The sequence below is a fragment of the Nerophis lumbriciformis genome, linkage group LG01 (genome assembly GCF_033978685.3).
Source record: "Nerophis lumbriciformis linkage group LG01, RoL_Nlum_v2.1, whole genome shotgun sequence".
NCBI classification, from domain to species: Eukaryota; Metazoa; Chordata; class Actinopteri; order Syngnathiformes; family Syngnathidae; genus Nerophis; species Nerophis lumbriciformis.
Genome location: NC_084548.2, coordinates 57,317,349 through 57,332,500, shown reverse-complemented (window position 1 = coordinate 57,332,500; position 15,152 = coordinate 57,317,349). Strand labels below are relative to the sequence as shown.

Here is a 15,152-nt window from a genome sequence, read left to right as displayed (position 1 = left end):
AATGTGTCCAGGTTCTTCCCCGTCGCCTCTTACCGGTCGGACGTGCCCTAAACACCTCGCTAGGGAGGCGTTCGGGTGGCATCCTGACCAGATGCCCGAACCACCTCATCTGGCTCCTCTCGATGTGGAGTAGAGCGGCTATACTTTGAGCTCCTCCTGGATGGCAGAGCTTCTCACCCTATCTCTAAGGGAGAGACCCGCCACCCGGCGGAGGAAACTCATTTCGGCCGCTTGTAACGTGATCTATATATATATATATATATATATATATATATATATATATATATATATATATATATATATATATATATATATATATATATATATATACATATATATATATATATATATATATATATATATACATATATATAATTGTAACAGCATGCCGCCATAGACGGAAACACCTCCTAGGTAACACATGAGCCAATCACCACGCCCCTAGGCCAGCCTGTACCCACCCACTCTGTGCCCTATATAAACCATGGTATGCGAATGCTCCCATTAAAATCTCCTGACGATTGAGGGTACCCCCCCTCATGAAACAGGCCTGCAGAGATGAAATAGTCTTGTGATTTTTTCCCACACATACATATATATATATATATATATATATATATATATATATATATATATATATATATATATATATATATATATATATATATATATACATACATATACACATATGCATATATTATATATATATATACACATATACATACACGTATACATTTCTATTCTTAAATATTTACTGTTACAAGCGGTCCTCTGAGGGCAGCCATAACTGAAATGTGTACACCCCTCATGTAAATTATGTTTATAAAAGTACTTGAGTTGTTTGTACGTTTTCTATTGTATTGTATTGTTTGTTTTTACAATGTTTTTATTTTTAAAGGCATGTTACATGTTAAAATTGTGCTGTTTTGGGGGGTCAAGTACCGATTAATTTGTTTCGTAGTAGGAGTTTTTTTTATAAGAACATCCCAATTACCGAGGTACCTTTGTGCCTTGTTTAGGGCAGTTTGTAAAAAATTTTGTGATTAATTTAATTGGTAGTCAGTGTTTTTTTTTTTCTTCCCAAATTGATAATACTCTGGCAATTAAGGCTCTCACTCTAATGTTGTTGGTTTTTTCATCTGTCAGCAGTACTGACCTGGCACAAGCACACAGCCTTTTTGAGAGAATGAACAGGGACGCTGCCCCAGTGCCCAGAGCTCATTCACTGCAGGGTGCCAAGCGAGTCAGCATGCAGCCTCCATAACTCACACGTACAGTGTGCCAGCACATTGACATGTACCAATAACACACACACACACACACACACACACGAGGTGCGGTCAGAGGAGGCCGATCTCCGCTGTTATCATGACAAATATAAAACTAATGATGATTAAGTGTGACTAAAGATCAGCTGTTCTGGTTTTTTGATGGTGGATACTGATAACTAGTACCGTTAATTATCTCGGGACTAATGCTGTTATTATATAAAACTCGTCATTACGAACATTGATCGCGATAAACACATAATCAATATCAATATAAAATGTGTTCGATAAAATAGTCAATGAGATAGGATGCAAAGAAAAAGGCTCCGCTTCTGCTACCGGAGTTTTTGTTAAGTCTGAAGATTTTGACCACTGATTTGCGATCACAGCCACAGGAGAGTCACCTGGCATCTTCGATCTGATTTTGGTCAGTTGAGAGGCACTGATACGCTGAAATAAGGCGAGTTGGAAGAGCCGTTAGCCTCAAACCAACGGCGCCTTGCCGCAGTTCAAAGCGGTTGCCTAGCAACCAAAAGCTACGGCAAGTTTACAGCTGTTTTAAAGTGATTCCGACGTTGCAGAGTGATATAAGTTGACAGGCTGACACCTCAAATTGATCTCTGAACGCCGCAAGGTACGAAATTGTTGAAAAAACAAGTTAAAAGTGCCGCAAGTCGCTAAAGAAGCAACTGCCGTCAAGACATAAGAGGCACTGACGTCTGCGACTGCCGCGATGCGAAAAGCTAAAGGAAAGATTGAAATCCCAAAACGTTCGGTGTCAGCTGACACAGAACACAAATGGGAACAAGATTTGAGGCTGGACACAGGACATAATGGGAATCAAGAAGCGATACTACAAAAACTATTCCATGAATTTAAAGAAGAAATTATAGAAGAATGGAAATAAATGATGGATGGATGCAAAGAAGATATGAAAGAAATGAAAGAAGAAATGAAAGAAATGAAAAAAGATCTGAGAAAAGCAACAACAGAACACAAACAAGATGTGAAAAGTTTGCAGCAAAATATAGAAAGTCTGCAAACTCAGAGCACCTCCAGAAAAAATGAAGGCATTGAAATGTGCCAACAAATGAAGACCCTTCAAGAAGACAACAACATGCTGAGGAATATCATAGATAAAATGGATTAGGATAAACGAATGAATGATATCATCGTGACAGGGCACCGAATTAAACCAAGATCCTATGCGAAAGCTGTGAATAATGAAGGTGAACCAGATGAAATGGATATGGTCTCAGCAGAACAGCAAGTGGTCAACTTTCTGCAATCAAAGGAAATTGAAATTGACATTGATACCATCGAAACATGCATCCCACTGAACGGAAGAAACAACAACGCCACTCCAGTCGTGCTCGTGAAACTCGTAAACAGAAAATCTAAAATGACATTGCTGAGACAGGGAAAGAAGCTGAAGGGAACAAATGTGTACATGAATGAGCATCTCACAAAACGTAATGCTGGAATCGCCAAGAAAGCACGCAACTTGAGAAAGCAGGGAAACATTCAGGGAACTTGGAGCGCCAACTGTAAAATCTACATCAAGCTGAATGGAGGTCCAGAAGCAAGAGTACTTGTTGTCCATGACATCAAGGACCTGGACAATTTTTAAAGTTTACACAGCTTTCACAACAACAATAATGGACTCTGACAGAAAACAAGCACCTAAATTCAGCATCGATACTACTATGTTCCAAGGGACGACTAAACAAGAAGACCTATATTCAGGATTGCATCCACCTACACTCATATAGATTATTGAAACAACATCAAAGATTGTTGAACAAGAAAATATGGAACTAAAAAATTTCTGCAACAAAGATCACAAAAACCAGGATTTGGAAAATGATATAGATCCAGATACACATTTTTTCTCCCACATCAGTAATAATTGTTTATATTATACAGATGAGCAATATAATAGCAAAATTAAATGTGATAACAAATTGTCAATTATTCATTTTAATAGCAGAAGCTTGTATGCAAACTACAACAACATTAAGAACTTTTTGGAACACATCAACGAACCCTTCAAATTGATCGCTGTCACAGAAACATGGATTGATGATAAAAAAGGAATAGATTTTGATCTGGAAGGATATGAACTAAACTACACCAACAGAACCAACAACAATGGAGGAAGAGTAGCTGTGTACGTGATGAAGAACCTGAACTACAAAGTGGTAAAAAAACATGTCATTTGCTATAGATAATATCTTAGAATGAATAACCATTGAAATATGTCAGGAAAAAAGCAAAAACATTTTCATCAGTTGTATATATAGATCACCTAAATCAAGTATAGAAACATTTGAAGAATGGATCAAGGCAACTTACATGGACAATGGTCAAAAAATAATTTTCTTATGCGGTGACTTTAATATTGACTTATTGAACCCTAACAAGCAAAAGTCTATTGATGACTTCATTGATACAATGTACAGCATCAGTTTATATCCTAAAATCCCAAAGCCAAGCAGAATCACAGGACACTGTGCCACACGTATTGATAATATTTTTACCAATGATTTTGATAATAACACTACAAGTGGTCTACTTATAACCGACGTTAGTGATCATCTGCCAGTTTTTACAATATATAATGGAAACTACAAGAATAACATGGAAGACAAAAGGACATTTCGAAGACTGTGCACAGAGAAGAGGATGATTGCTTTCAAAATTGAGCGACAAAAGCAAGATTTGGACAATGTGTACAATGAAAAAGAGGTTGATGAAGCATATGAACATTTCTTAAACAAGTTCATAATACTTTATGACAAACATTGTCCATGGAAACAACTCAGTAGTAAGCAGAGAAATAATAATCAACCATGGATGACAAAAGGATTAAACAATGCTTGTAAGAAGAAGAATACACTATACAGAAAATTCATAGCACAAAGAACTACAGAGGCAGAAATTAAGTACAAAAACTATAAAAACAAGTTAAACATACTACGATCATGTATAAAAGAATATTACAGTGAATTATTGGACAGGAACAAAAATAATATGAGAGCAACATGGGGCATCCTCAATAGCATTATTAAAAATGGCACTAAGAGGGATTCCCCCAATACTTCTAGAAGGAAATGAAAAGAATGACAACATAAAGGAAGTAGTTGAACGCTTCAATAATTACCTTGTAAATATTGGACCAGAATTGGAAGAAAGAATTCCAGACCCAGTTTCAATTGAGGACTGTAATGATACCATAGAGCGAAATCCCAACTCCATGTTCCTCAGTAATGTGACACAGGAGGAAATAGTTACAATTGTGAAAAAATGTAAATCTAAAACTTCAACTGATTGTAACGGAATTGATATGGAAACGATAAAAAGGTTATAGAAGATATCTCAGGACCATTAATGAACCTATCATTTCTAACAGGTAAATTTCCAAACAAAATGAAAATAACTAAAGTTGCACCAATTTATAAGACTGGAGACAAACACCAATGTACAAATTATTGACCTGTTTCCTTACTTCGACAATTTTCTAAAATCATTGAAAAACTGTTCAATAACAGATTAGAGAGTTTCACAAACAAAAATAAAATACTCGAAGAGAACCAGTATGGATACAGAGCTAATGTTTCAACTTCAATGGCTTTAATTGAAATTACAGAAGAAATTACCAATGCAATAGATAGTAAAAAAATGTGCGGCAGCAGTGTTTATGGATCTAACTAAAGCATTTGACACAATTAATCACAATATTTTAATCAAAAAACTAGAACGATACGGCATCAGAGGGTTAGTCTTAAACTGGATAAGAAGTTATCTGACAAACAGGAAACAATACGTGAAGCTAAGCGAACACACATCTACAACGCTAAATATATCTTGTGGTGTACCTCAGGGATCAATACTAGGACCTAAATTATTCAATCTCTATATAAATGACTTTTGTAAAGTTACAAAATATTTAAAGTTAGTATTATTTGCAGATGATACAACAGCGTTTTTTTCAGGAAAGAACACACAGAAGATAATACAAATAATAACAGAAGAAATTAACAAATTAAAAAGATGGTTTGACAAAAACAGACTATCGTTGAATCTCAGTAAAACTAAAATAATGCTATTTGGTAACAGTAGAAGAGAAAGTCAAACACAAATACAAATAGACTGAATAGAAATTGAAAGAGTAAATGAAACCAAATTTCTAGGTATAATGATTGATGATAAATTGAACTGGGAATCTCATGTAAAAAATAAACAACATAAAGTAGCAAGAAACACATCAATAATGAATAAAGCAAAATATGTTCTAGACCAAAAATCACTTCATATCCTCTACTGCTCGCTAGTGTTACTATATCTGAGTTACTGTGTAGAAATATGGGGAAATAACTACAAAAGTACACTTCATTCATTAACGGTGTTACAAAAAAGATCAGTTAAAATAATACATAATGTTGGCTATAGAGAACATACAAATCCTTTATTTATTGAATCAAAAATACTGAAATTCCACGACATAGTGAATTTGCAAACAGCTAAAATTATACATAAAGCGAACTATAACCTGCTTCCCATGAATATACAACAATTCTTCTCAAAAAAAGAGGAGAAATATAATCTCAGAGAAAAATGTAATTTAAAACATATGTATGCACGTACAACACTTAAGACCTTCAGCATATCAGTATGTGGAATTAAATTATTGAATGGATTAAGCAAAGCAATCAAACAATGTACTAATATGATCCACTTTAATAAACTCTTCAAACTTAAAGTGTTTACAAAGTACAAAGAAGAAGAACCACGATAAACATTCTGGATTTATTCCATCCATCCATTCATCCATTCTTTCATTCTTTCATTCTCAAAATAATCTTACTTATCTCATTATATGTAATATGACTTACTTCACCAATTATTATTTATTTATTTATTTTTATTGTGATTACTTATGGAGTATATTGTGAATAAATTGAGAACAGGAAGTGAACAAAAGTTTTAGCAACTGTTATGTAAAAGAAAAGGGGTAGGATTAAATAAGTTCTGCTTCTTCCTACTCCTTTTCGAACATGTTAAAAAGAGAAACTGGAAATTGTGATGTATCATGTGTATGCTTGCATGTTCAAAATAAACTCAAACTCAACTCAACTCAACTCAACATATATTTGTTATTTTTTGGTCGGAAGAAACCAGAAATTATGAAGCAAGATTCGTTTCATGAAGTCACTCGCACTTTAGGAACTCGGCTAACAGGAAACAGGAAGTATCACGGAGCAAAGAGAGGGACACATTAACAGCCAATCACGTAACAGTATAGACGACCAAGTTTGGTTGTGCCGTCTTTCTGTCTCGCTGTGGATTCTCTGCATGGAGCAAAAAGCCAAACGGTGACATCTTGAGGTATCAACTCACTAACAGAAACTGGTCTTTAGTTTTGTTGGTTTTAATGCAGATGGTGCAGCAACGTCCTGACACTTCTAATGTGTTGGTTTAATGAGCACCTTCCCAAACAACTCTCTGTAGTGTTCAATAGCTTGTACACTACTGCTAGTTAGTGTCTCAAATCTGCAACTACCCTAAATCTACTAAATCATTTTACTACCTCATCCTACCTGGCTACCAGACACCCTCTCCATTGACAAATAGCACCCTTGCCATGTTGTAAATTGTTTTACGGTATTTATTGGCAGGCTTAAATAAGTTAGAAAAAGTATCAATAATTATCGATATCGATCAATAAAAAAAATTGTTTATCGTGACACAGTTTTCAGCCATGTCGCCCAGCCCTAGCCCACGCTCCGAGTGCTGCGGACAGAGGCTTGTCGAGTGGACGCCATGGTTGCATAGCGAAAACAAACAAAACGGAATTTGCTGGATTTCCTGACCCAAAAAAAAGTCAGCAGAAGACACGTACTGTACAAGCAATAAGCACTGCAGGAGGGGGAGAAAAGGAGCTGGTACCAATAAAAAAAGGGCATTTATCAATATCCTCAAAATGTCAAGCATCGGCGTCCAAAACTGGTGGATCCCTAGTATTAATATTTTTACACAGAATGTTAAATGTGTGCAATGTAAGCGTGTGGCATATATATCTTGTCAAAAGGTTAATTGTACTGATCCAAACATGTACGTATAACTGACTGATCAGCCATGAACCTTGCTACTGCGATAGTGGTCTCCCAGGTGTAATGTTGCAGGTTTAGTTCCTGCCTTGAGTTTGCAATTCCATCTCACACAAGCAGTTTGACTCTCAAACAGGCCAGAATAAAAATAGCGGTGTGTCAAGAACCAATTAAAGGTGTCATATGTGATAATGTAGCCAGAAATGGTACTGCAATCACAGTCAAAATTCTGATTCTGTAGTCCCCTCCCTCTCTCCTTGACTGAGGTTGCCAGATACGCAGCCGAATACAGCTCGATGGACTGGGCTACTCCAAGGAACTTCAAACTTCCACTGCCTCGTACTAGGGGTTGAGGTGCTGGGACCACAATAGCTGAATAAACAAGCGTTTTGTCAATAACAAATCTCTAACCAACACATTTTACACAGAATTAGGCTATTTTCAGGAAGAAGTACGCCATGCTTGCGTACAATATCCCAACTAATGGCAATCATATGATTATTGTCAGTACTATCAGAAAACAAACACTAAAACGAACTATAACCAACGCCAGCAATGGTTATACTGGTGAAAACGAGTAGCGCATGCTTAGAAGCCTAATGTATGCCCAAAACTAAAGATGAGACATTTTACCAAAGTATGCCTATAGGCTACACGAATGAGGAATTATTTTATCATGTGATTTGGCTGTCTCCATACGTTTCACATTGCCATGATGACAGCCGTGCTAACGTTGGAACCCATTTCCTCAGCAGTAGCCAGACGAAGAAGGTTGTGCGTAACTGACAACCTGGATGTGACACCCTCACAGACTTTCTAATTGGTCAAACAGTAGAGGGCGGGATATCAAAATAAACACAGTAACAAGATTTCGGGGCTGTTAATCTAATTTTGAAATGAGCATATCCCGGCTGAACTACCGTTATTAACTAAAGAGGTATTCGAAAAGCACATTATTTATTTATTCCTTTTGACATATCAGGGACATTTAATGATGACTTGTCATGAAATTATTACATATAGCACCTTTAACAGATTCCATAAGGCTAAACCGATACATGCTCCGGTATTCTGGTAGCAAGACCGATAAGTGTTCACAGCGCAAAAGCCGATACAAAGAAAATCAGTTATTGGTTTCAAAGTAGTGCTGAAAGATGATGCGACAGGATCCGTAACCAACTACATCATAATGATTACAGTGGAGGCTCTGTCATGCGAGGAAATGCAACATTGATTTCCCTCTGTGTTGTGGCTGCTGGCTGACTGCACCACCCCATGTTCAGAGGCTGTAACACAGCTAAGGACGTTCACTCCTTCAGCGAGAGAGAAAGAGAGAGACAGAGAGAGAGAGCGAGAGAGAGAGCGAGAGAGCGAGAGAGAGAGAGAGCGAGAGAGAGAGAGAGAGAGAGAGAGAGAGTGGGCAGTAATCCATGAAATGAGCTGCTGTCAATTTGGTTGGGATGAGAATATGGAGGCACGGCCTACTTGTGTCAGGAAACATTTCTTAAAACCCCCCTGCTGGCACTAATGTGCACGTCTAAACCCATCCCTGTAAACATTACGTGCCAACCAACGCTCATCGCGGCCTTGACACCAATAGTGCACAGGCGGCGAGAACTACCATCACGATAACTGTCAGCCTCCCACTGTGTGTCGGCTTTACTGGCATTTAAAAGGAAACCAACAGGATTCTGGAGACTAAGCAACAATAAGCTGATTAGCAAACAGCCGGCAGTGATGAGCCAGTTCTCAACGTCGCATGTGACAACGTTTCCATGCACTAAACTAGTCTGATTTGTCAAATAGTTTGGCTCTAAAGAAGCCTCCGACAACCCATAGAAACACCTTCAACTAATCATGTTTGACTTTTGAGAAACCAAACTAACACATTCAGATTATGCGACGAACCAGATCTCTCGAGTCCGTGTGATTTGACGGAGAGGACATTTCGTATCGTATGCGCCAGTATCAATGCGTGGGATATATCCCAGAAGCAGATACCGTTCGATACAAACATAGGCAACAATCGGAATGAAAAGTGACTTCACAAAAAGAACGGAACATTCTGAAGTACATTGACGGTGGAAAAACCCCCCAGAGATTTGTAGATGTATAATGCTGGCTTAATTCAGACTCCCGGGTGAAATACGAATAGAATGAAACAGAATAAAGCAGGTAGTGTATATGACAACAAGGCAAAGAAGGCGGCGTACACAAAACTCTTCACGCTGCGTTTGCGCACTCCAAACTGTATTATCAATAACTCCAGTGTTTCCCACACATTCATTTATTTGTGGCGGCCCGCCACGAAAGAATTACGTCCGCCACAAATAGATTTTTCGGCTTTTGACTCGCTCGACCGCTCATAAAAGCAATGGGACTCGGTCTGTGAATGTAGCTTGTAGTTACAACTCCGGTGCAGTAGGTGGCGGTAGCCTACTATGCATTGTAACTCCGCCAATAGCACTTAATTCACCTGGTGGGCCAGAAGAAGAAGAAGAAGACGTCGACGACGAAGTAAAAGAAAAACGGACCGACCGGATCAAAATACGAGGGTAATATAGGTTATAGGTAGATAGGTTATAGCTGCATCGCTCGCGGCTCGTCATATATTTAACGTTAATCCGCGATTTCACCGAGCGTTTCTCTGACGGTGAGCAGCCTCACGCTGCTTCATTAACACCGCCGCTGTTTGACTCAGGGGCCGGGGCAGACGCACGTAGTAACAGTCACCTGTTACCATACCGACGAGCTAACGTGTCCAGGTTATAACCCTGTTGTCAATAAACACACGTGGAGACGGTGCTTCAGATACTGCACTAATACTGAAGCTAAATTGTCCACTGTCCACTGCAGCATGTGAATGCAATGAAAATAATAAAATCTGAGCCAACCAGCTGTTAAAATGTTGTCCAGGTTAATGTTTTGGCCATTAAAGGCCCTTCATTTCAAGATTTCAACTGTGATCGGGCTTTAAACAGGTGGCTGACCTGTTCAGATGGGTGTAACTGCTACTGGTCAAATAATGTGAAATAACATTTAATTTTACATGTATGCAATGCCATTTAAATGTAATTATAGATAATAATAATAATAAATACTGTGTAGTGTTGTAAATAGTCAACGGGAAGGATTTTAGTAAGATATAAGCCATGAGAACTATACAGCCAGAAAAAAACCTAGGCAGGACAAGTAAAAATATTGGGGCAAGTAGATTTGAGAAGTCGGGCAAGTAGAAAAAAACCTTAACGTTGAACCCTGCATGTGTTGAGCTGCTGCCGCTTAAGGTTAGACGGCACTGTACATAGAGCGGTTCTGCTCGTTAGTAATACATTCTAATGTTGGATGTTCACTCCTTCACACAGATGAGTATAGAAAAATATTTTCAACGGCCGAAAAGGGCTCGACTTGGAGAGGAGGTAGGCCTACAGTCCGGACCACAGGTGCGACCTGTTCAGCAGCAGCAGGAGGAGGAGGTTGACTGACTGTGGCAGGACACCTCTGCCTCTGTTTCACTTCATGTTGCTGGTAAATAATATGGTTGTAGTAGTAGGCTAAAGTTAAATTATTTAGTATTCACTAATTAAAGGGGCAGAGCTTTAAGAGACATTTTAGCTTTTATATTTTATAAGATATATTTTTTGTAAGAACCACAATTAATAAATATATTTCAGTGAATCACTAATTGTTCAAATCTGTATATAAATATGTACATAAAATGTTGTAATTATATTCCAACTCCGCGTTCTTCTTGGTCATCGCCGCTGCCGCCGCCACCCCCCGACCACACCACCACAAATAGATGCCTGTCCTGTGGGAAACACTGGACACTATTTCCACATTCACCCATTCACACACACACATTCACACACTGATGGCAGGAGCTGCCATGCACGGCGCTAACCAGGACCCATCAGGAGCAAGGGTGAAGTGTCTTGCTCAAGGACACAACGGACGTGACTAGGATGGTAGAAGGTGGGGATTGAACCAGGAACCCTCAAATTGCTGGCACGGCCACTCTCCCAACTTCGCCACGCCATCCCCCTGAGAGGAACTATACAGTCACTGAGAACCTGTTGTGATGTGACACTACGTTACTGCAATTTTTTTTGACTATGTCGATGCTAAGTGTTGGTTGCCATAATAATAAATGCTGGGAAGAACAACCACAATACATGATGTCCCAATACATGCATGTACTCGTACGGGAACTACCGTAGTTGGTCCGTGTCCAGCTCATCAAACCATGCTGAGCTCTAGCACTCACACGCGTCCAACAATCCGCCCAGTATGAGTGCACCCAGCGGTCTATAGAAAAAGTTAGGGAAATAGTGCTACAAAGCAATTTAAAAGATTGAGAAAATTAATTTTCCTCAAAGTATTTGCCTTTTAATTTAGACGGTTAATACAGTTTAAAGACTTAGTGACATGCATAGACAAATTAGTAGTATAATAGTCTCTTGACCATCTCTTTGGGAAGACCTATATAAAAAGAAATTACCTATATATACGCATTAGTCCTGATGTAGGTCACAGCTGCCGAAGCTACCGAAAGACTTAACATCAGAAAGCAGACGCAAGGTAACTTGCTGAGGCCAAGGCCAGGTAAGTCTGGGTTGTCTCTGTAATGGGATGATCCCCTGTGTGACTGCGCGCTTGCCAAAGTCCCAATGTGGGCCAAACGGGCCGGGTTAAGTTGCTCTACTGTCTACTCCACCAGGGCACCAGGTTAAGTCCCAGGGATTGCAACCGAGCCATATGGCGCGGACCCAATGCACACAAACACACGCAGGTGACTTTGTTGACCAGATAGTAATTTGCTGACAATAAGGCAGCAGGACAAATGAAGTATGCAACATAAGTTCAAAGGAATCAAACCAAATTAGACACGATGACAAGATAAAGGCTAACATTCCTCATGACCAGTACAATAAAAGTGGTAATAACACGAAAAAAGATCTACCTAAAACCTGCATGTCCTCTACACCCTTTTGAGTAGTCAGACGGAATGGCAGGCAACTGGATTGTTCAAATCCTCACAGTCTTACCCGTGTGCTGATATTTGAACTCAGATCACGACAGATTTCTGAACCCTAACAACCAAGGTGCCTTTTCAATTCATGTTATCATTTAAGCTAGCTAGCATTTAGCACGCTAGCTTGCTTCTTCAGTAAATAAGCAGTATGAGTGTTCTGGCTGGCAAATTTAACTTCAAAATACAACCAAACGGTACTTCATATTGTAAATAAGTACATTAAAACAAAACATAAAAAAAATATGACATGCTGACAATTTGCATTTGTGTCAAAATATTGGGGTAATGGGGTAATTAAAAAAAACATATTTACATTATTCCAGCAAGTATTGTATTGTGCTTGATCGCGATTACGGCAATCAAAATGTGATTACCTAAAAGCGATTGACAGCGCTAATTATAATTCAGATAATGAATCGAAAATTGTGTTGAATCTAGGATCAAATGGGAATCAAATTGTCACCAAAAGAATCAAAATCGGACATAATCGATAGTTGTAAGTTTTCTCTTTTTTTAAGTACTGTTTGAGCACCGACACTTTTTTTCTTTTTAAACGTTACAATACCTATCTCTACACCTCATTTAGCTGGCGTATGTATTGACCTGATCACTGACCGTATAACAACCCACGCATTCAGGTAACCACCCACAGTTAAGGTGAAGGAAGCATGTGCGGTCAAAATAAATTGTGTGATTAATCTGCGTTTATGCATGATTTATGAGATCGTTTTTTTGTGATTAATTGCATGAATTGAGTCATTGCAACCTCTGACACACATGCTTCAGCTGTAAAATGTATGTGTTCGTTACTTTGATGTGTCAGGTAGACTGCAATGAATGGGGCCATATGAATCCCCTTCTACTTTATGATAATTTAATATTTGTTGCATACTGGATGATATTAAAGTTTAAAATGTATGTAATTTCATGCATTTAGAAAGAAAAAATAAGGTATTTTATTAACATTATTTCCAGGCGGGGGCAGCACGGTGGGACAGGGGTTAGTGCGTCTGCCTCACAATACGAAGTTGCTGAGTAGTCTGGGGTTCAATCCCAGGCTCCGGATCTTTCTGTGTGGAGTTTGCATGTTCTCCCCGTGACTGCGTGGGTTCCCTCCAGGTACTCCGGCTTCCTCCCACCTCCAAAGACATGCACCTGGGGATAAGTTGATTGGCAACACTTAATTGGCCCTAGTGTGTGAATGTGAGTGTGAATGTTGTCTGTCTATCTGTGTTGGCTCTGCGATGAGATGGCGACTTGTCCAGGGTGTACCCCACCTCCCGCCCGATTGTAGCTGAGATAGGCTACCCCGAAGGGAATAAGCGGTAGAAAATGGATGGATGGATGGATATTTCCAGGCGTTCGTGGGCCACATAAATTAGATGTGGCGGGCCAGATCTCGCACTTGGGCCTTGAGTTTGACACCTTATCAGGTCGCTAGTGCATTCTTCACTCACGCTTTGAGTGAAGGATGAGGCAAAAACTAACCCAGACCCATCTGGGACACAAAGCTAACATGGATGTTTTAGTCACCCGACTATCTTACCCATGTAGCCAAGTCTCCACTTAGAGAAGGCCATAATGCTGCTGCCTATCCAGAAGAAGTCCTCCACCACACGGGATGGACAGCTTTGTGTCTGGCTTTTACGTGTTGCCATCTTCTTCTCCTCTTTCTCCTGGCGTTTGTCTTTGAAGCCTTCTGCAGAGAAGGCTCCTTTGGCCGGGAGTCCAGGCATGTCGGCGGTGGCCACGACAGCTGAACACATCAGGGCCGACGACACCGGGCCGATGGACAAAAAGTTGCTCTTCTTGTGAACGCTCATTGTAAACAGCTCAGATCCGCAGTCGACTGGGTATTATTCTCTCAGTCGTCCGCCGTTTTAAAAGGAGGCTTTTATCGGGGTTGCTCAGTCACCAAAAGTTGGTTCCCATCTTCAATGTAAATTCCAAAGAGGAAATAAGAATGTCCAAAGAAAGACTTCCTCTTCCTTTCACGGGCTGTATGCAATCAACAGTTGGTCAATAATCCGGTAATGTTATTGTTGCTTATTGCACTGCTACCTCCTCAATATTCCTCCATCGCAAAGACCCACAGGAAAAAAGCAAACAAAGGCAGCAGTTTGTTTTCCGATCTGCAATTTATCTCCATTCCGCACCATCGTTTCTTTGTCCGCCATCCATCAGCGCGGAGTGCAGAAAACGCAGAGGGCTTCTGAAAGGGTGACAGTGTTAAGCAGGTAGACGAGACGCGGAAGCGCGACGCACAAACCGGGGACTGGGACTGTGCTGTGTGGCTGGAAATCCTAAATCCCCTTAGAGCCGTAATCCCGGTCGAGGAGATTTGCTAAATGAGTGGCGTGAAATGTAATGACCCACAAAAAAGGGAGGTAAAGAGGCAAGGTCTGGAATAAATGACTTCTGAACTTGATTGAATGCTCGTTAAATGTTTGTTTTTGAGATCTGGCCTGTCACACACGTCTTTAAAATCATACCTTCAATCAAGGGGTTTGGATTAAACGCAAAGCGGATGCGTCCAAAGTGCGGATTGAGGGCCAATTGTTTTCTATTGCTTGAATTTTACTGACGTCATGTCCGGCATGGTGGTCAAGCTAGCTCTGTTCTCAATGGGTACTAGGCGCCATTCAGCCTTTCTCAAAGAAAAAAAATGCCCTATGCTTGTGTTTTCGGCTGTACAAATTGTTCACATCGCAAAAAGGATAAAACGTTTCTTCAGAGTTC

The 15,152-nt window shown here is 39.6% G+C and overlaps 1 protein-coding gene across 1 annotated transcript in view; it reads right to left on the bottom strand.

Moving 5' to 3' along the window:
- The window catches only part of plch2a (phospholipase C, eta 2a), a 147,167-nt gene extending 132,293 nt beyond the window's left edge, over positions 1-14,874 (bottom strand). The window contains exon 1 of the mRNA XM_061987951.1: positions 13,960-14,874. Within this exon, the coding sequence (XP_061843935.1) occupies positions 13,960-14,236 (277 nt within the window). The 5' untranslated portion in view covers positions 14,237-14,874. The remainder of the gene's footprint in view (positions 1-13,959) is intronic.
- Between the last annotated feature and the right edge of the window lie 278 nt (positions 14,875-15,152).